The following is a 22,257-nucleotide window of genomic DNA, read 5'->3' on the forward strand; positions in this document are numbered from 1 at the left end:
ACCAGACTGCAGCTGGACTTCGTAGGATCTCGCATCCACAGCCCTGAGAACTTTGCCTAATCTCCAGAGAGTGTGAGACCCAAATGGCTGTATTCGCACACAGTCCCCTGGTTTCAATGTGTCCAGATCTCTGGCAGATCTGTTGTAGTAGGCAGACTGGCGTTCTTGGTTACTGCGTAGTCCTTGCTGCACCTGTTCGACTTTTGGCTGCAGAAGGCTTGCTTTTGTGGGCAGCAGTGTTCTGGTGCGACGACTGAGAAGTCTTTGTGCTGGACTGGTGTCCAGGCCTTGTGACGGTGTGTTACGGTGATCCAAAAGAGCAAGGTAGGGATCCTGTCCAGCCATTTGCGCTTTGTACAAAAGTCTCTTGGCTGTTTTGACGGCTGATTCTGCTTTGCCATTGCTCTGAGCGTACCCAGGTGACGAGGTCTTATGCAGGAATTCCCACTGTTCGCTGAATCTGTGGAATTCTTGCGATGAGTATTGTGGTCCGTTGTCCGAGATGACAACATCAGGGATGCCTTGTCTGGCAAAGTGGGCTTTCAGTTTCTTTATCACAGTTGTAGATTTTGTGTCTGAGAGATAATCTATTTCCCAGAAATTTGAATAGTAATCTACAGTGATGAGATAGTCCTTGTTGTCAAAAGAAAACAAATCTGTGCCTACTTTAGCCCATGGTCTGTTAGGCATTTCATGTGAGATCAGTGTTTCTCTTTGTTGCTTATAGTCCACTGACCTACAAATGTCACACTTGGCTACATAGGTCTTGATCTGGTCATTAATGCCTGGCCAGTATACGCACTCTGGCTCTTCGTAGGCATCCTTCCACCCCAAAATGAGAGGAGTGTAGACGTTGCGTGATGTCTCTCCTTAGCGCATCAGGTATGACAACACGTTCACCCCGAAACACTATTCCATCTTGGTGACTCAGTTAATCCTGGAATGAAAAGTATGGTCTGATTTCGCTCGGTGTCTTTGTCTTGTCATTTGGCCATCTTTGTTGTATGGTTTCAATGAGTTTCTGCAGTGTCGAATCCTGTGTTGTTGCAGAGCGGATTGAACTGAGGCTGTCCGCTGAGATGGGTACATGCTGCAACATATTAACAGTCTCTATTTCAGCTTCCACTGAGCCAAAGGCTGAACACTCAGGCAGGTAAGCTCGGCTCAAGGTGTCTGCTAACACCATATCTTTTCCTGGTAAGTAAACAACATCAACATCATACTTTTGAATACGCATCATCATTCTTTGTAGTCTTTTGGGTGCACTCAATAGTGGCTTTCTCACTATGTTCTCTAAAGGTTTGTGGTCACTTTGTACAGTTACCTTGCGTCCATACGTGTACTGATGGAATTTCTCCAAACTGAAAATCATTGCTAAGAATTCCTTCTCAATTTGGGCATAGCCCTTCTCTGTCTGTGTGAGTGCTCTGCTTGCGAATGCTACGGGCTTACCCCTCTGGACCAGTGCTGCGCCCAAACCAGTGTCTGAGGCATCACACTGCACAGTCAATTCCTCCTCCGGGCTGTAGTACTTCAGCACCGGTGTGTTTGAAATAGTCTCTTTCAATTTGAGAAACGCCTGGTCATGCTGTTCTGTCCACTCCCATTCACCGTCCTTGTGTGTCAGGTGCCTGAGTGGCTGACAGTGGTCAGAGAGATGAGGACAGAACTTAGCCAGGTAGTTCACCATACCCAACAGCCTCTGAACTGCTTTCACATCTGTTGGCTTTGGCATTTGTTCAATGGCACGTACTTTTTCTGGATGTATCCTTACACCATCCGCTGTCAGGAGATGTCCTATGTACGTAGTCTCTTTTTCCTTCAGCTTGAACTTGTCTGCGTTCAGTTTAATGTTCTTTTGTCTGCATCTATTCAAAAACAGTCTCAGTTTCTCATCGTGGTCTCGCTGTGCCATTTCTTGTGTCTACCCTTGTCCCGTGATCAGCACATCATCAGCAATGATGTACAGACCAGACAGATCCTCCAGCGCCTGTGTGAGCTTACGCTGAAAAGCCTCTGGTGCGGGGCTGACCCACCTACAAAGCGCTCCACAACCTAGCCCACAGTTATCTCTGCGACCTCCTCCAAGAATACACTCCCTCCCGCTCCCTCCGCTCAACCTCTGCTGGACTACTATGTATCCCCACATCACGACTCACTACAATGGGTGCCCGGTCATTCAGCTGTTCAGCACCCAGGCTCTGGAACTCCCTCCCCCCACACATAAAACAGTCAGACACCATTACAACCTTCAAGTCACAACTCAAAACTCACCTGTTCAAACTCGCACACAACGTCTAACTGATCACTGTTTTTTTTTTTTCTTGTTTTTGTTTTATTTATTTATTATTGCTTATGTTTATTTATTTATTTATTTTTTTCCACAATGTCTTGTTTTTTAAAAAATGTATGATGACTATATGCTCTGTAAGGTGACCTTGGGTGTCTTGAAAGGCGCCTCTAAATTAAATGTATTATTATTATTATTATTATTATTATTATTGGAAGCCTCAGCCATCGGTAACGTCCAAATGGCGTAGCAAAAGTAGTAAGAAAACTTGACTCTTCATCTAATTTTACATGCCAGAAACCACTTTTCACATCACATACTGTAAACACTTTTGCTTTAGCCAGATCTGGGAGAATGTCCTCAATTGTCTGCAATGGGAAGTGACTACGCTTCAGCGCCTTGTTCAAGGGTCTTGGATCAATGCATATCCGTAGCTTCCCATTCTGTTTTTGGACAACAACCATTCCATTGATCCAGTCTGTGTTGCATTCTACAGGTGTGATGATTCCTCTGCGCTGTAGGTCTTGAAGTTCAGCCTTCAGTGGTTTCATCATTGCTACTGGCACCCGCCTCTTTGGCAGCTGCACAGGTTTCACTGTGTCGTCAATCTCCAGCTTGTATTTTCCTTCAAGGCAGCCATCACCCTTGAACACGTCAGCATACTCTGCTTGTATCTGCTCCATTGTCCATTGGCCCCTTGTAGTCTTAATTTCTGGCACTGTTGTAACTATGCTGTCAATTGCCATAATATTTTCATAGTGCACTTTAATCAGCTGCATGCCCTCACTGGCCCTTTTGCCAAGCAATGGCACTGTATCTCCCTCATCCACAACTTGGAACTCCAACTGGTACAGCTTCTGGTTTCTGGGATTTCTCAGCTTCAGTTTGCATTTTCCCAGTGGCTTAAGCTTGCTTTTGTTGTACATCACTAGCACACTCTTTGTGTCTTCGATCTTTGTGTTTGAATCAAGCAGATCAATTGGAATTATATTACAAGTAGCACCACAGTCTATTTGAAATTTCACAGTCTGTTTTCCCAAAAGCATTCCAGCAAAAAGCTGTGTGTTGAGTCTTTTATCAGAATCTACTGAACTCACTGTCTCAATCTCTTCTGCAGTTACACAGAGGATTTCATCAAACTCATCACTCTCGTGTTCTGCTACATGGTGCACTTGTTTCTTTCTCTGTTCCCTTTCTCTTGGTTGCTGACTGGCTTTACATTTAGCTGCAAAATGATTCTCTTTGCCACACTTTTTGCACGTCTTACTGTATGCTGGGCATTTCTGCTTGCTTCTCTCATGTGATTTGCCACAAAATTTGCAGTCCACTTTATCCGCTGGCTGTTGGTAGTGCCCTGGTCTCTGTATTGCATGCACCTCCTCCACTTTAGGTCCGGAGATGGTTTTGACGTTCTCGCGCGACAACTCCGAGGCTCTGCACAACTGAATGCATGTGTCGAGCGTCAGGGTCTTCTCGCGGAGCAACCGCTCCCTCATGCTGACATTGTTGCCTCCACACACAATCCGATCCCGAATGAGCGAGTCTCTTAAAGTCCCAAAGTTACACGTCTTTGATAACACTTTCAGGTCCGTGACATAACAGTCTATTGCTTCACTCGAACCTTGGTTTCTCGAGAAGAAACGGTAACGTTCCACTGTCTCGTTAGCACTAGGGTTGCAGTGAGCATCCATTTTATCAATTATGTCCTTCATCTTCCAATCAGACTTTGCTGTCTCACCCATGAGCGTGTCCAACAGCTCTCTGCCGCTCTCACCAACGAGATAGCTGAAAAGTTTGACAGTTTTCTTCTCGTCGTCGTCCACGGTTAAGTCGGAATACAGTAGAAACTCTTCCCTCCAGGTTTTCCATGACTTTGCGAGATTCCCTGAGTCCATGCATAGCTGTTGGGGAGGTTTTAGCCCTTCCATGTCGGTTGGATAAGAATGCTAATCCCTAGCTAGACTTATATTAATACTCTCCTAACGTTGCAGTAGCTCTTCCCGCGAAACGATACTTTAACTGGTCAAGTCCGTGACCGCTGCCACCATGTTTAATTCTGCTCATTTTCTCTTAAATGAACTACATAATTACTTTATAACAGCCCAACAGGGCAACTCTTTATTAACTCACTGGTACAACCTACGTGCATCTCTCACGTTCCACTCTTACTTCCGGTGTCACATTCCTACCCGTCCGTGTGAACACAATTACTATTGTAACAAACACATATGTTAAATTTGTTCACTTTACCTTTGTTAAATCACATTTATGAATAGAGGTGCCACTCGTTTTTGTTTATTTTTGTATTAAAATGCAACAAAATAAGGAAATGCCTCATAAAACAGGCATAACATGAGTTGCCATGGCGCCGACGCGAGTAGGACGCTTATCCAGTAGCTCCCTGCGTGTTGCGTTGTTTTTAGTAATTTAAGTAATTTAAGTGTGTTTTTGTAAACTTTTAACTCTTTTATAAACTATTTATATGTGTAGATCTATATATATATATATATCTATAATGGATAGGGAGAAACTGCTTTCACTCCAAACAATGGGACGTAACGGCTTTTTCCGTCGGTAGTGTCACCGCCGTTTGTCTGGCGCTGGAACAGCAGATGATACGAAGGATGGACGGAGAGTCAGTCAACCTATTGGAACCCAATACGGGGAAAAAAAACAGCACAAATGTACACACAAGCGCACTTTCCTCGTCAGCCACCACAACACGCAGAAAGCTCCAGCCGAGAGCGCCCACCACAGTGCAGGCACGCGAGCCGCACACAGACACAAACACACCAGCTTCACATTGCCTCAAACTCCACTAAAATGCCTCTTTCTGTATAGCACTGTAGTGCTCACGGTCAACACACACTGTACTAGTAGCACTGTACTCATGGTCTAAGACCATCGGAACGGGTAGCTCAGGCTCTTCGGGGGCCGGAGCAAGGCTCGGGACTCGCCGGTATCTCTCTTCGCTCCCACACACCAGCCCGTGTTTGCCTCGCGATGAAGTTGTTCCAGTTGAATAAAGAAGAGACTGAGTTGGGCAAAAGGACCCTTTTCCAGTTGATGTGATCAACTTGTTGTTGAAATGTCGACTGCACACCTTCGTGTGGTTGATGACTTCAAACCCCGTCCTCCTGATCTTCTGTATCCACTGCGCCCGAAGAATCTGTTTTTTTGGGAAGCGGTGGAAACTTAAACTGCCATTATACCGGCTGGAAGCTGAGCACAACGGTACACAGCAGTGTTGGTTTGATCCGCCTTCACTCCGTTGAAGCTTGTTTAGTCTTCTAACATTAAATTTCCGTTGTTTGGTCTGGTTTTCCATCTTTTTACTATTTATAGTTGCCGTGTAACTGATACGGGAAGTAGACCGGAAACTAGTATGCCGACACCTGGCGACACCGGAAGTTCGCTTCTAGAGTTGTGCACAGAGCCTATAGACGGGTTTCTTGTGTACAAACAATACTAGGTGCGCGCGCAGCCAGGGGGCAAAAGCCTGCTTCGGAGTGAACTGATATCAATGTAGATGCCGTATTGCTTGTAAGTTCTCCCTGACACAGTTGCAATAAAATGTCATTTTACTGAAAAATCGCTTTGTTTTTCATTGCATCACAAATCATAAAAACACTTACTGAAATGTCCATGAATTTCACTCAACTTACCAGGTTTTGACGGTTGTTTTAGATGTTTCCAATATCAGGAGCACGGTCGTAATGTTAGTTAACGCTAACAAAGTTAAAGTAAAAATGTTTACGGCGAGGCTACTTTACGGCCTGCCAACATTAAAAACAAACCGCCAATGTCACTGCAAATATAGTTTTACACTACAGGTCTGACAGCTTGTTAGCTAGGTCTTGACAGAGATGGCTCAGACTAATTACATCAGCAGCTCAGACTGCACCGATTACCTCAACAAACTGGTCCTCAGCACTGGTGAGAAATTACCAGACCCATATAGTATTCCGAGTGAGGAATGGATTGCAGATATGTCCAAATGGCCAGCTATAACATGGCCCGACATATAGTTATCTGATTGAGAAGCCTGGTGTGTACACTAAGGACAGTTTGCGTGCATACAAATCTTTGGACGCATATAATTATGTTCTTTGTGGTCACGTGCAAAACTTAAAATGTTTTGACACAAGTTCAGGGTTTTGCGCTTTGAGGGCAGGAGTCCTGCCCAGTCAGAGACAGGGACTAAAGGCAAAACCTTATGATGCCTGGGTGTACGTGCACAGGGATCTAGGGTACATCCTGACAGCTAACTGCACATGCATGGCAGGGTAAGTCTCACACAGCAGATATTGTGAGCTTCTGAATTCACTTACTTTTACTAATAGATCTATCCATCGCACCAGTCTTGCTTCTTGTTGCAGCCATGCTGCAGCCATCATGTGCCAGGTTGAGTTAACAGGGCGCAGACGCACCGAGGAGGAGGTCGCCTGCACTTCCCAACCAAACAAGTGGAAGGACATGTCCCGCAAAAGGGTTGAGCCACAAAAGTTGAAAAACATCAACTTCAGCCGACCAAAGCGACACCTGACTGAGCTGCCTGAAGTCCATCATACACCAACACCCCAAAACATACCAGGTAGCCTATGAGAGTGAACGCGCTGATACATGTGAACTATTACGCACAACCGGCCGCAGTGGATTGAATCTTCAGGAGAGTGACGGCTATTAGCCTATTATATCCTATTGGTATAATTTAGGCAGTGTGCGAAATACCCCCCCCCCCCCAAAAAAAATAAAAAAAAATAAAAGGCGATTGCAGAGGATAAGACAAAAGCCGACATACGTAATGTGTGTGGGCAACAAAGTCACTGTTACCAAAATCAACATCTGTCTGTCCCTTCAAAATAAAGTTCGTGACGTGTGTGATTGGAGCAACTGCTGACAGATGTGCTGCTGACAGTGACAGTTTCACTAAACCTGAGCCACCATCCAATCCTCCCTCGTTCACGTCCTGACGTCTCTTGGACATATAAATGCATAAACCACTGTATATTCTGTGTTTTTCCTCTCTTCAACTAATTGTTTCAGTTTTTGCCGGTGTCGGTCTGCAACGTGAAATCTGGTGCGCACCTGTTTCTCTCTCGCATACTCGCTCGCTCTCGATCCGCATATAAAAAATAAAAACGAGTGAGGAAGAAATAGGCCTACAAACCCCCCGAATATTGACGAGTATTTCGCACACTGAATTTATGTAATAATGCACAAATAATTTCACTTTTTTTTCTGCAGGGATAAATTAAACGCAATATTTACAGATCAAGCATTTTAATAAAATCATAGCCTAAATGTTATTTTAAAATTGCTCCCTCTTATGTGACAATCCTTACAAATACATTTCCTCCTTCACTCAGCAATTACAACGGAAGATCTTCAGGCCCTCAAAAACATTTGTCCAGAAGCTGCTATATTCACATCCATCAACACAGCTGCAGACTCGGACACAGACACAGCATCAGAATCAGGATGTGAACTACCTGAGCCCCTGACAGCCATGTTTGACCCATCTGCTAGGGACCTGTCGACTGCTGACCTCCAGGAGAAGTGTAAAAAGATCTATGAGAAAATGAGAGGGCAATGCACAACTGACAGACTAGAGCACCTACAGGATGTTACGAAAGAGCAGGCAAAGTGCACAACCTGGGGACTCCATAGAGTGGGCCGCGTAACTGGCAGCAATTTTCACAGAATTATTAAATGCAAAGACAGCTCAGCTGACAGTGTAATGAAACTGGTCATGCAATATGATGCCACAGATCTTACTGTACCCGCTGTCATGTGGGGAAAGCAAATGGAGGACACAGCACGTAAAAATTATGAAACAGAAATGAAGAAAATACACATGAACTTTAATGTAGAAGCAGTGGGTCTAACAGTGAGAGCAGATGAGCCGTACCTGGCTGCTTCTCCTGATGGGGTATTCTCCTGTGACTGCTGTGGAACAGGCCTGCTAGAGATAAAGTGTCCATACAAGTACAGGGAGGGACTAGAGGGGTCAGAGACTGATGCATCCTTTTGCCTTGATGGAAACTATGACCTGCGACCCACCCACCCATATTACTCACAGATCCAGTTACAAATGTATGTTTCTCAAATGGACATGTGTGACTTCATGGTGTGGACGAAGACAAGCAGCATCATTTGCCGGCTACGGAGAGATGAGCCCTTTCTCCAAGAAACTCTTCCCAAGGCTGAATCTTTCTTCATGGACCACCTCCTCCCAGAACTTGTCTGCCGCTGCAAAGACCCTGACCTGGCAGAAGAGATCAAATGTCTGTACTGCAAAAAGCCAAGCTTTGGCAAAATGATCAAGTGCACAGACTGCTGCCAACACTTTCACTATCCATGTGTGAACATTACCAGATACTCCAAAAAATGGAAATGTGGATGCAAATAGATACATCCAACAATGGTAAATACTGGATGCTGGACAACAGCATTTAAGAAAAAACTGATGTAATGAGCAAAGATGGATAGGTACACCTGACAAAATCTAACTGACTTCATTACTGTCAACACAACAACAAACAAACAACACATCTGACTCTTTAAGTGTTCATTAATTTTTTTCTGAATGTACATTTACGTAAAATCACAAACAGCACTGATATATATTGTTCATCGCCAGAAAGAAGTGCAGTTTGAGTTCGGCAGACAATGATAATACTCAAAACTTAGTTGAAAGCTAGAAAAAAAAAAATGTCCAGGTATAAATGTTAAATGAGTTCATATAGTATTAATTATGTACACTCATTCATTGTTGAGATGTACATTTAATTTTAATTGCATTGCCTTCAATATATTGCATTTACAACATTCAGTTCATGTTCAATATTTGCCATGTCAGCTTTAAACGCAGTTTCTCCATTATCATAAATAAATGAAATAGTTCTGCGTGCGTGGTTCTCAACCTTTTTGTACTCTGAATGATCCTGTCTGATCAAATTTAGTTATTCATAACTGTTATTAATTTTATAGTCAGAGAGAAAGAGAGTGATGAGTAAGTGAGAGAGACAGTGAGAGCAAGTTAAGTGACCACCATTGCCCTCATTAGCCCTTAAAAGCCTGACACAATCATGGAAAATAATGTACACCTCCTTGACTCTGAACACAGTTATCGCCGGGCCACCACAGCCCCCCTAAGGTTCGTAAGACCAGCACATATGGTCAAAATGTCATCTAGCATATCGACTTGGCTGATGGGTATGACAGTGTTCAGTATCTTAAAGGTTTTAAGCTGACCAATAACTCGTTCCACATGTATGCGGACTCTTGACAACTGACGTGAAGTGTCAACACAAGAACCTGGCAACTGAGATTTCCCCTTCGTGAAACTTGGTATTCTTAATGTTGCTCCTACACTGGCCAAATCCTCTCTAACAAGGAAACCTCTATCTGCAAGGATCTCGTCACCATGCTCAAGTTTACCCAAAAAGGCAGAATCTAAAGTTATTACCTTGTCAGAGGCACGACCTCCCCACCCACTAGACAAAAAAGATATAGCTCCTGCTGGTGTGATTCCTATTAGATATTTCATTGTGTTTTGGTGCTTATAATTTGACCAGGTTTCAGCCCTTGCTTTAAGATTGTGTGTTCTTTCTATAAAGATTTCAGTACAGTCTATAATACATCGACAATTCCTAAATTTGGGTTTAAAACACTTTGGCATGTTTGCTCTCACTGCATCCTTACTAGGCCACATTATCAAAGGTTTCACTATTGAGGACAACATGGGTATCCAGTCTCTTAGTATTTTTGATACAGTTGAGAATGGAAGCCCAAATCTGTAGGCAAGGTCTCTGTTGGTGAGTCCAAGTCTTACTTTCATTAGAACCAAAAGGAGGTGGTTCTCCCAACTTAACCCACCCTTAAGCACAAGTGTGCTTCTTTTTACAATATCCAGCAGCCACATAACCATTTGTAATGATTGTAAACCAGTAAAAAAAATTATTTTAGCATTTGTGTCTTTTATGGAATCAAACCCAAACTTGGACTGCTTCAGTTGCTCCTTCAGATGTTTATTTTCTTCCTGTGTGGCATACAGTTCTCTTTTCAGAGCTTCATAATCATCACGGAGCTGGTTGTACTGCAGGTTGAGTTGGTGCATCTCTTTTCTGGACACAAACTTACATTCATCTACAACACAAAAAGGAGATAAATTAACTCATGTGCAACACATCAGCTTTCACACACACACACACACACACACACACACACACACACACACACACACACACACACACACACACACACACACACACACACACACACACACACACACACACACACACACACACACTATCTGTCTGGTTCTCTGTCACTCTACTCACCTGACCACCAACCAACACAAACACACACTTAATAGTATGACTTGTGCATACCTTCAGAATAATCTACAGTATCTGCTTCAGGCTGGCTTGTGGGGCAGGTAGCAGGGGCCTTATCTTCATCTCTTATTCTCTTTCTTTCATATCTAGGACAAACAGAGTAGAGTTAAGTTAAAAACCCAAAATAATCAACACATTAAGAGATAATACAATAACATAATAAAGAAAGACACACAAGAATATCTTATTTGCTCAGATAATTAACAAGCTACCAAGAAATTAGAAAATTTCAAATACATGACATGACACTGACCTTGTCACCTTTCCCGAGATGTCTCTGTTGCTGCTGTGTGAAAAAACGGATGGAACAAAATCTGGACTATCACAATCCATGGACGGTGACCCTGAGAAAAAGAATGAGATTAGCTATGCTTATTGTTTATTTTCACATTTTTTAACCTATTTGCTAATTTACGAGCTCAGTCATAATGAGCACCAATAGCACAAGCATTTAAGTTACGGGTTCAGAGTTAAAGAAAATCGTACACTGTAACATTAGCTGTGTGAACTGTGAAGACACTTTCTTGTATGACTTTCAGCCTGAACCAAGAAACCTACACCAGCCATGCAGCTAATGTTGGTACTTACAGTAACAACAAAAGCTAAACTTATAGGTTACGACCGCGAGCCAACGTTAAACTTTACAAACTCAGTAGAAGACGGACAAATTTGTTGGCCAGTTAGTCAGTAAATCACACTAATATATCCTCATTAAGTATGGTAAAATCACACGCAGTCCTACTCAGTCATTATCCAGCTCATGTTGGAAAAGACAAACGTACCAGAAACGAAGTGGGCGCTGCACAGACTCTCGCCGCCTTTAGGATCTTCGGGACCCCAATCCGCCCTTTTAATGGCCTGGAGCCACAATCTTCTTCTTCTCTTGGCAAAAGGATGAGATCCTCTCGGGATATTAAACAGTTTCCTTCCATCCTTTTGCCGATTCGTGCAGTTTACAGCACAACAGCTCCTTGTCATTTTCGTTCTCCGCTGACTCCGCTGGTAAACAAATGACAAATGTCCCGCTTTCTGCCCCCCTGGCTGCGCGCGCACATCTGCGATGACGTTGCACAGAAACCCGTCTATAGGCCTACGGGGATGGCAATTTATACCCTTTATGGGCATCCGCAATTTAAATACAAGGATAGATCATAATAATATAATCAGCACAAATCTATATCTATATATATATATAGTGATATATATCAAATTGTGTGAGTGTTTAAATATGGTCGCTAGTGTTTACATGTGGTCGATAGTGTTTAAATATGGTCGATAGTGTTTAAATGTGCCACATTTAAACTAGTTTAAATGTGGGCGATAGGGTTTAAATGTGGTCGATAGTGTTTAAATGTGGGCGATAGGGTTTAAATGTGGTCGATAGTGTTTGAATGTGGTCGATAGCGTGTAAATATGGTTGATAGTGTTTAAATATGGTCGATAGTGTTTGAATGTGGTCGATAGTGTTTAAATGTGGTCGATAGTGTTTAAATATGGTTGATAGTGTTTAAATATGGTCTATAGTGTTTAAATGTGGGCGATAGTGTTTAAATGTGGTCGATAGTGTTTGAATGTGGTCGATAGTGTTTAAATATGGTTGATAGGGTTTTAATGTGGTCGATAGGGTTTGAATATGGTCGATAGGGTTTAAATGTGGTCGATAGGGTTTAAATGTGGTCGAGAGGGGTTTACATGTTTAAATGTGGTTGATAGGGTTTACATGTGGTCGATAGTGTTTAAATGTGGTCGATAGTGTTTAAATGTGGTCGATAGTGTTTAAATGTGGTCGATAGTGTTTAAATGTGGTCGATAGGGTTTACATGTTTAAATATGGTCGATAGTGTTTAATTGTGGTCGATAGGGTTTACATGTTTAAATGTGGTCGATAGTGTTTATATGGTCGATAGGGTTTACATGTGGTCGATAGGGTTTACATGTGGTCCATATAGTGTTTAAATGTGGTCCATAGTGTTTAAATGTGGGCGATAGTGTTGAAATGTGGGCGATAGTGTTTAAATGTGGTCGATAGGGTTTACGTGTGGTCCATAGTGTTTAAATGTGGGCGATAGTGTTTACATGTGGTCGATATTGTTTAAATGTGATCGACAGTGTTTAAATATGGTCGATAGTGTTTAAATATGTTCTTTTCCCTCACTCTCCACCTCATCCCTAACTCTCCACCTCAAGCTGGTGTGTAGTGAGCGTTCTGGCGCCGACTGGCTGCCGTGCATCACCCAAGTGGGTGCTACATATTGGTGGTGGTTAGTGAGGTCCCCCCTTCACTTTAGGCGTCTTTGAGTGTTATTAATTATTATTATTATTCATGTTTAACCTGTTTTCCTTTTATTCCTAGTCTGTTTTACATAGTTTTGAATGATGACTATATGCTCTGTAAGGTGACCTTGGGTGTCTTGAAAGGCGCCTCTAAATTAAATGTATTATTATTATTATTATTATAACTGGGAAATAATCAACATCATTAGAAATTGAAACATACTCAATAACATCTGTCTGAACAACACATTAAAGCCTTTGAACATGGCCATTATACGTATATCAGACTATACCACACATGAGGGGCAGAGTCTCACTGTGTGTGTATTGCATATGTATTTTTTGCACTGGTTGCATGTATATTGTGTTTTTCTGTCCATCATGGGTCCACACACTTCACAGCGTTTCTTTTTGGCTGACGGGCTGGTCCTACATCTGGCTTGCGGGTTGTTCCTGGGGCTGGCTGCTTGCGGGTTGGTCCTGGGGCTGGCTGCTTACGGGTTAGTCCTGGGGCTGGCTGCTTGCGGGTTGGTCCTGGGGCTGGCTGCTTGCGGGTTGGTCCTGGGGCTGGCTGCTCGCGGGCTGGTCCTGGGGCTGGCTGCTCGCGGGCTGGTCCTGGGGCTGGCTGCTCGCGGGCTGGTCCTGGCTGCTCACAGGATGTTCCTGGGGCTGGCTGCTTGCGGGCTGGACCTGCCTGCTCACGGGATGGTCCTGGGGCTTGCTGCTCGCAGGCTTGTCCTGGCTGCTGAAGGGCTAGTCCTGAGGCTCTTTTACGTTTCGGAGCCGGCTGATGCTCATCCTCCTCTTCAAACTCGGTGTCAGACTCAGAAATGTTATCCTCACTTTCTGAAACTATTTCCTCTGCATCACCATCAAAACCCTCTGTCTCTTCAAATATCAACTGTAAGGCAGTCTGAACAGAGAATCGCTTTGCCATCTTGATCAGTTGTGGTATGGAACCACACTGTCAGAGCTTTTTTATAGTGTCAGGTCCCCAAGCTTGGTTCCCGCAAGACAGAGGGTGAAATGTGTGGGAATATGGGTGTAGATAGTGTTGGGTGCTCCAATTTTGCAACCTTGTGCGGGAACAGTGGGTGCACATTGTGGGTGCTCACACCAAGGGCCCATTCACCTGCTTTACTCTCTACACACACACACACACACACACACACACACACACACACACACACACACACACACACACACACACACACACACACACACACACACACACACACACACACACACACACACACACACACACACAGGAAGAAGGGAAAATGAGGGTGCACAGAACCTATGATTTCCACACTTAAACTAGCTCCGGGTCCACTGGACCCGAACACCCTGTGTGTAATATAAATGTGAAGGGGGGGTATACAGGGGGGGGGGGTCATTGAAAATGTTTTCGGATTTATGTTCCTCACAGGAAATGAGCCAAAGCCAATGAATCTTAGTTCAAAAAAATAATTATTTGTATCACTTTTATAAAGCTAAAAACTGAAAACGGGTCCCACAGACCCGAACACCTTATAAGGGTTGACAAGCATCACCTTACACCACTTGACTAGCCTATCATAGTTTCTTGCCCTTATTTTTTTTCAGATGTATTGTAATTTATCTAAATAAGTAATATACACAACAAATAAAACCATGAATAGCAAATACATAAATTTTTATACAAAGAGGTCTAACTATATTACCTTTCTCTAAAAATACATAGACAAATTACATGCATACTGCCTAAACCTTTAGTTTCACATTGCTCAATGGTCCATTATATCAGCGTATCAGTTAGACTAAGATTGTCAAAGAAATAAAAGCACTTTACAATCAACTACGTTAAACCAGGCTCCATAACAAATCTCTCACCTTCTATTGAGGTTAAATCTAAAAGGATTTAACCTCTCAGACATATCACAGTAAATAATCATGACCAGTTAATAACACTGAGCCAAGATGTAACACAGGACTACTTTCAGTCCCTGAGTTTGCAGTCTGCGGTGGGGACTCCACTTCCCATTCTGCACCACTGCCTGAGCCAATAGACTCCAAGCCCCTTCCCGGATGCGCTGTGCTGTTTGGCTGATTGTGATCGCCAGGGGAGTCAAAGTTTTTGCCATCTTCCTCCTCCTGGTGCTCATCCACCTGCTTGGGGATGAAGTCAGACTGGAACAGAGCCTGGATCTGGGTGAGGAAGGGGTCTCCCTCGTCATCGGGCAGGGGCTCCAGGTATCTGGCCAGGGACGACAGCATCTAGGTACATTAAGAGAGTTTGTTTGGGTTAAATAATTCGATGCATCAACAACAAAACGTTTGTCAAGCTACAACCCTGCAGGATGAGTTACGCAAGACTGACCTTTTCTAGACAGGTGAGGTGGGAATCCCTCCGGAAGAACCTGTCCATATGCACAATTCTGACCAGAGGAAAAACAGATTATCTCCTTCATAACAAACTCACCAGAATTGCTCACCGAGCACCAAACTATCATGGGTCACTCACCCATGTGCTTGGGAATATTTTCTTATGATCCACTGAGATCTTTTCATTAGCTGCTCCCAGTCTGGAATGTCCTGGGATGGCAGGAAGTCAAATCTGTAGGGCAGCTCTGGAGATCACACACACACACACACACACACACACACACACACACACACACACACACACACACACACACACACACACACACACACACACACACACACACACACACACACACACACACACACACAAGATGAGGGACAATTAATGTATCTTCTTTTGATGTGGGGCTGTGTATGTGTGTGTGCGTGTTTGTGAGAGAGACATACTCTGACAGCCGGATGATTCCTGGTGCTCTTTCACTAGAAGGCAGGTGGTCTGTGAATGTGGCGAAGCGTTGGAAGGGTTGTAGGGGCTCACGATCATACCTATGAATGGAGCACCACCTCGGGAAAAGTAGCTCTGCAACACACAAATCATCCAACAGCCTTAATTTATTAATTTCAGAAATCTCTTGCTAACATTTGTATACAGAAGATCTTAAATCCTGTTTACCTGGAACTGGTCCTGTGTGTGGATGTCCCGTAGCGAGGGGTTGGGGTGAAAGGTTGGGTGCGAGTGGTACCAGCCCACCACACTGTACCCTAGCATTGACAGCGCCTCACACGCATGCGTCTGGGACAGCGGGTCCATCTCACACTGCATGCCTGTGCTCACGCTGTTGCATGGCTCGGCCACGCTGATCTAGAATAGATTCATACGTATAATGAACAATCACTCAACGTATAATAAAAAATATATAAAACATTAACGTGAAATTTTGTTTTAATGTCAGAGCACCGTTGTTACCTTAAGGACTTTGTCTTTTTGATTGAAAGTTCCTCCCAGTAGTCCAATGACCTCTCCCCTGGACACATGGGCATGCTGAGGGAAGAGAGGATGGAGTTTATTAGTTCATAAAACAACCTGCTTTCCCATTGCACAAGCCAGAGAAAGAAGTTAAACGCGAACATACTATTCAGTACGGACCAACATCATGATTGTACAACACAGCTCGTTACCTTAATTAAAACCACACAGCTCGTTACCTTAATTAAACCCACACAGTTCGTTATCGTAAGTAAAGCTCTGTGTGTTTAACAGTCCTAGTTCTAGGTTGGTCTCGGTTCCTCTGACCCGTGTTCATGTATAGACGTGTGAGTTCTGTTTTTGCACTAGTAGCCAGACTTAGCACACATCCTTCTATGTCTTTATTGTCGAAATGTTTGGTAAAAAGCAAACAGAAGAACAGGCTACCATGTCCATGATGAGGAGAGCCTCTGAGCACACCATTACCCGGAACGGCTCCTGTTGGTAAGATCACAGCGAATGTCATAGTTTCAGAACAAATGCTACGCAGTTTCACATTAAATTGTTCCTTAAATTGTAAAACATATTGACATCCTGGCGGATATTGATTCAGTGGGGAGCACCTGAGCAGTTGCAGCTCACCTTAACATCTTCCCCGAAAGACTTGCACATAATCAACTGGAACGGATCGAAGGATCTAGAAGAAAAAGGAAGGGTCCAAACAATGACCATATCAGTGATGGCCATATCAAACCACTGCCTGTGGTTTGTTAGCAACAGGAACAGTTTAGCTTGTAGTCTTACTCTTTATGTCGGGCAATCTTGCAGGGTTTGGGCTGTCTCTTCATCTCCTCCCTGCGGAGGGCCAGCTCCCCAGCACTCAGATGCTAACATAGGAAATGGGAGGAGTAAACGATGATAACCTACTTGATCTATTCGCAAACCGTCAAGGGTGGATCTTCTCAGGGGGACCAATGACAGCTTTAGTGTCGTACCAAGATAACAAGCTGTGATTCTTACTGTGGTATCATTTATTTGAATACCATGCTGACGGACATGCAGGTATACCTCATATGTCTGCCCCTCCAAGTCCCTCGAGTCACACCAGTTCCCTAATAGGTCCCGCACACGCCGCTTACGGGTCCGCTGTGAAAACCAAAACATCATCCCATCAGCACCGGACATAGGGTTAACTGTAGGGGTGGAGCCTGAATGCGGTTTGAGGTGCTACCCACCATGCTCTGTAGTCTCTGGGCCAGCTGGTAGGCCTCCGAGGCATCCTTACCCTCCTTATGCCTTGAGCGATCTATCACCCGGGGCCGGTTATACACAGCCTGCTCTACTCAAGAGAGAGGAGTAGGGACATAGAAGTAGACTTCAAAAAACATAGCAATATCAGCTTCTGGTCACCAAAACAAATACAAACAACGATACACCCTTGCAGCAACAACTGACCTAACGATCAACCTAATACTAGGGATGGGCACGAGTAGTAATTTCCAAACTCGAGTGATCGAAGGAATTCCTCGAGGATCAATCGAGTACTCGTTTAATATAATCAATTTTTAGAGTGCAACGCATCTGCAGCAGGAATAGGCCTAATGATGAACGGCAATATTACCAACCAAACTTGTAATGCTTATTCTCCATCAAAACAGTCAGAGTTATCAGAGTATTCATTATTTATTTTTGCAAACGTTCAAAACACATTTTCCTTACAAAAATAAATTTGCATCTCTCAATTTAAATCACGTCGAACCAAGGCCTGTAACGGTTTAAAAAAAACAAAAACTAAAGAAGTAGCCTAACCATTGCAAATAATTTAAAGCTGCAAATAAAACGGCAGCAAATGGACTATGGAAATACTCAGCGTTGTGATCTTCTCTACACGGCCGGGATTACAGCTGGGTCTTGCGGCGGTAAAAATAGCCGACACACTTGGTTGCTGCGGGTCTGCTTTCCCGAACTCACCGTTGTGTTTCAGGAGCATATGTTGCCGCATAGTGCGTCTGTAGTACTCTGGTAGCTCGATTTCGCTTGGCATATTTTACATTTCACCTTATGATCTCCTATTCCTTTAAAGTATTTCAATTCTTCGCTGCGCTTTGCTTTAACCGCCATCTCTTAACTTTTTGAATTCTGGCGTGCCTGCACACGGCACGGCACGCGCCACACAGAAATTTGATACCTGAGACAACTGTCTACCAAACCTCTGACTCCCTTCAAATGGGAGATGGGCTGCATTATTATCCATTGCTGCATTTTTTCATAGTGTTTTTCATTTACCGCAGTTGAAGTTAATGGCTCCGATCAGTTCCAGGTATGTATGCACACGGCCGATGCAGTTGACGTCCCCGCAGTTTTTGAGGCCTGGCCTTACAGAAGTCTTGTTTAGGTACTTTGGCTTGCTCTTCATCCTAATGATGAAGCCACATGGTCAGGCAATAAAGAAGACATTTTGAGTATGTTAGCAATAAGACAATATAGCTTCACACCAGCCTTATCCTTTCAATAATGGATCATTCCGGCTGGGCAGAGAATGAATAACGTACCACTGATCCAGGATGTAGTTTCTTATCTTCAGGTATCTATCCGGCGTCTTGGATGGACGTCCCTCAAAGAACTCGGGGATAGCTTGTTTCTCGTCATCGGTGATGCTCTCCATGTCCAGATGAATCTCCTGTTCTGGGGCATTCAGCTCCTCATCCTCCTCCTCCCTCTCCTCCTCCTCCTCCTCCTCCTGGTATTCATCTGCTCCATCAGTTGGACTCTTGCCAACCCCGTTGTCACTGCCTTCTAAAGTAAAAGAATATATAATCGATATTAGATAACTGCTCAGTAGCTGTGAAGAATGTTTTGCCTGTTAATATTCGTGGCACTGATGAGTTGACCTGCTGTCTCACTGTAGGCTCCCTCGGGTCCAGACCTTCCCTCAGAGCTCTCAGACCAGGACCTTCCTTCGCCAAACTGGGGTTTATTCAGAGAGATGGGGACATCTTCCCCATCCTCTTTCAGCCGGGCCCCCTCTGACCAGTGGGCGGGCGCTGAATCGACATGACTAGAACCGTCTTCCTTTAAGGCTCTTTCACTGTGGTTCTCAGCCTTTCCCCCTTCGCTCTTCTTTAGGCTTCTCTCTTGTCGGCTAAATCTGTCGATCTGGCTATCCATCTCTGCCTCTACATCGGGTGCTGCCACGTAGGACTCTAGCTTGTCCTCCACTTGGGGCTTTTTGGGTGAGATTCCTTCGTCACTCAGATCATCGGTAATGTCCACCTCTTCGTCCTCATCATCTGAGAGCTTCTCGATACGAACAGCGTTGACCAGAGCGGATGGTAGTATAGAGCTGGAGCTGGGCTGTGGGAGATGTATTTTGGCCTCATGGACTATAAGGGGCACCATGGCTTCCAAATCTGTTTTACCCTGCAGAAATTTAAGAAAATACGAATATTCTTCAAACAGTTTTTTTTTTTTTTTTTTAATCTACTCCTGGTTAATCTACTGAATTAACAATATGGTGCTTGTGAATATTTGTAAAAAAAGAAAAAGATGCCTCAGCCTCAAATTGAAATAGTCTATGGTTTAAAATTGTACTACATAGTAATAACATGCATACAAACCTTTTGCTTAAAGTATTGTCTGGCGTAGCTCTTGACCTGAAGAACGGTGCGACTGCCCACCAATTTGGCAATCTTTGTCCACCTTCGACCAAATTGAGTCTAAAAAAGTAATTAAATTTAGCAATTTCACAGTCAATGCATATACTACGCAGCCGCACAGCTATTTTTTTTTTTACATGAAAATGGCATACACGATACGATTAAAAACATGGGCTCCTTACCAATCCTTCTTCAAAAAACCTCTTCTCTTGTTGGGACCAGCGTGACGATGCACCTGTGCCTGAGGGCTTAGATGGAGACCTGCACAGTGTAAGAAACAGGATAGGTAGCCAAAACACACAGACAGCATACTGTCTGGAGTTAAATCAATAAACACTTACTGCTTAGCTTTAGGTTTTGAGCTGGAGGCAGTCGGCCATGCATTCTGCGGAATCCCTTGGCCAGTAAGATAATATCTAATAGTATGGTTTAGGACTTAAGTGATTAATAAGTGATTAAACTTTCTCTAAAATGTCGGAAATCTAACGGTAACATGATTTTATAAATTGTGAATTCAGCAGGAGGATACTGTTCCTCCAACAGCATGTTCTCGATCAGTTCTCGATTCTCCACACTGATGGAACTGTCAAGCTTCCACGGCTTAAGGAGAGAAAATTAAAGATGTAAAGAGAGCCAGGCAAAATGGTACACAATTCCACACCACAGTATTTGATTCTATCACAAAAGTATGTGATAATTAACCATAACATACCGATATCCCAGTTTTGGTCTTCCATGCAGACTGCACGAACTGGTCCTGGAGAAGCCGGTTTTCATCCAGGTCACTGAGATTTAGAGACAAGCAAACATAGATGTATTTTGCGACAGCAAACTTGTGGTAAAGCAGGGAAGCGGAGGCCAGAGACTAAACATGTTCACAGTCTAAGCTATCTAGCATCTGGGGATGGCAGCTAGACTGAAAAACAAGATAATATTAAATAACGCTAGACACGACCGCCGTGGGAAGTGGCATGAAAGGACGAAGGACGCAGCTACTACGTCCATATAGATTTCACAAATAAATTCAACTCAAACTTACCAAACACTGACATCAAACTCATCTCCTTCGATGTCAACGTCCACCTCGTCCGCCATGTTTGATCGATCAGAACGTAAACAGGACGTTGAGAGATGTAGAACACAGTGATCCAAGCACTGCCACCCAGTGGACATGAATAATATTCAGTAATGAATAAACATACAATTCTGCCAGAAGATGGCGCCATTTACTTATTTTTAGTCTACACAAGATATTCGGCACCAACATGAGCCGCACTTGAACACATCTGTCCAAATATTTTTTCCCGATATTTTTCTACATAGTGCTTGTTATAGGCTACATTATGCCTGGAAGAAGTTCAATTTTATAATATTTCAATACACTAGTCTTGTGTATTGAATGATAATTTGTGACTAATGATTGCATGAATTTAGTGTAGATATCTTGTTAATTGGTGAGCTACATGTTAAGCACATAAAGCTAAAGCTATATGTTATAGCTAAACAGCGTCATAGTTTAGCTATAATACAGTCATGCATCTTTCTGTCTCCAATCTAAGAAGTTCCGGGTGACAGCCAAGCTTAGAGCGCTTTTCAGCAGGGGCATTCACTGGTGATGCTGCTTCTGCTTTCAGGTTTCCATCATCCGTCTCCACTGGCTCTATCAGGTCCAGCACAATGCAAGTCTCAGCTAAACAAACAAAAACACCGAAGCCATTAAACAAATTAATGGAAGGATACCCACAGCTGAGACAAAAGAGGTTATATTTAACGTTATATGGACTATTTCATTGCTCCGATTAATGGCGTCGGACAGAGGGGTGACACATTATTGTAACCTGCTAACTTTATTAATAATATTATAAAACGATTATAAATTGTAGGTAACTAGCTATGGTTGCTAGTTAACGTTACTGACTTTCAGTTTCTCTCGCTGTATTCCTCTCTACTGCGCGGTCATCGTTGTATGGGTTAGGGAGGGGGGAAATCTGCTGCGGGATCATATCTATGATTTTCTTTGATAGAGGGTCCGTAATCATTGGTGGTGGTCCTCCGCCAGTTTTAAACATCCCCCTCCTCTCTTCTGCCGTATCCTTTTTTGCCTTTGCCTTTAAGTTTTTCCAGCAGGCGTCTTGTCCCCTCGTCTGCCAGTTGAGCCACTGAAGCGCTCCGCTAACATGACCCAGGTCTCCTCCTTGTCCAGCGTAGCACTGTCAGTTCTCTTATCCTCAATTATAACCCCAAAGTCCATCAATTCCGAAAGCAACATCTTTTCAAATGTCGAAAGTGTTTTAGTGTCAACTG

At 43.6% G+C, this 22,257-nt stretch overlaps 2 protein-coding genes across 2 annotated transcripts; both read right to left on the reverse strand.

The window, feature by feature from the left end:
• Nucleotides 1-8,495: 8,495 nt before the first annotated feature.
• Nucleotides 8,496-11,741, reverse strand: LOC132469234 (uncharacterized). Its single transcript, XM_060067161.1, has 4 exons — nt 11,475-11,741; nt 10,946-11,036; nt 10,687-10,778; nt 8,496-10,441 (listed from the first exon to the last, which is right to left on the reverse strand). The coding sequence occupies exons 1-4, from the start codon at nt 11,668-11,670 to the stop codon at nt 9,420-9,422; spliced, it is 1,401 nt and encodes a 466-aa protein (XP_059923144.1). The 5' UTR covers nt 11,671-11,741; the 3' UTR covers nt 8,496-9,419.
• Nucleotides 11,742-14,417: 2,676 nt separating this feature from the next.
• On the reverse strand, nt 14,418-22,105 carry mysm1 (Myb-like, SWIRM and MPN domains 1). The gene is made up of 22 exons (XM_060068024.1): nt 21,872-22,105; nt 21,564-21,643; nt 20,993-21,108; nt 20,666-20,738; nt 20,483-20,553; nt 20,295-20,369; nt 20,136-20,214; nt 19,915-20,013; nt 19,189-19,717; nt 18,850-19,093; nt 18,584-18,714; nt 17,533-17,636; nt 17,366-17,443; nt 17,102-17,184; nt 16,940-16,994; nt 16,745-16,795; nt 16,298-16,372; nt 16,004-16,192; nt 15,778-15,910; nt 15,470-15,575; nt 15,326-15,383; nt 14,418-15,222 (listed from the first exon to the last, which is right to left on the reverse strand). The coding sequence occupies exons 1-22, from the start codon at nt 22,020-22,022 to the stop codon at nt 14,884-14,886; spliced, it is 2,919 nt and encodes a 972-aa protein (XP_059924007.1). The 5' UTR covers nt 22,023-22,105; the 3' UTR covers nt 14,418-14,883.
• Nucleotides 22,106-22,257: the final 152 nt, after the last annotated feature.

This window comes from Gadus macrocephalus, chromosome 12 (genome assembly GCF_031168955.1).
Source record: "Gadus macrocephalus chromosome 12, ASM3116895v1".
Classification (NCBI taxonomy): Eukaryota; Metazoa; Chordata; class Actinopteri; order Gadiformes; family Gadidae; genus Gadus; species Gadus macrocephalus.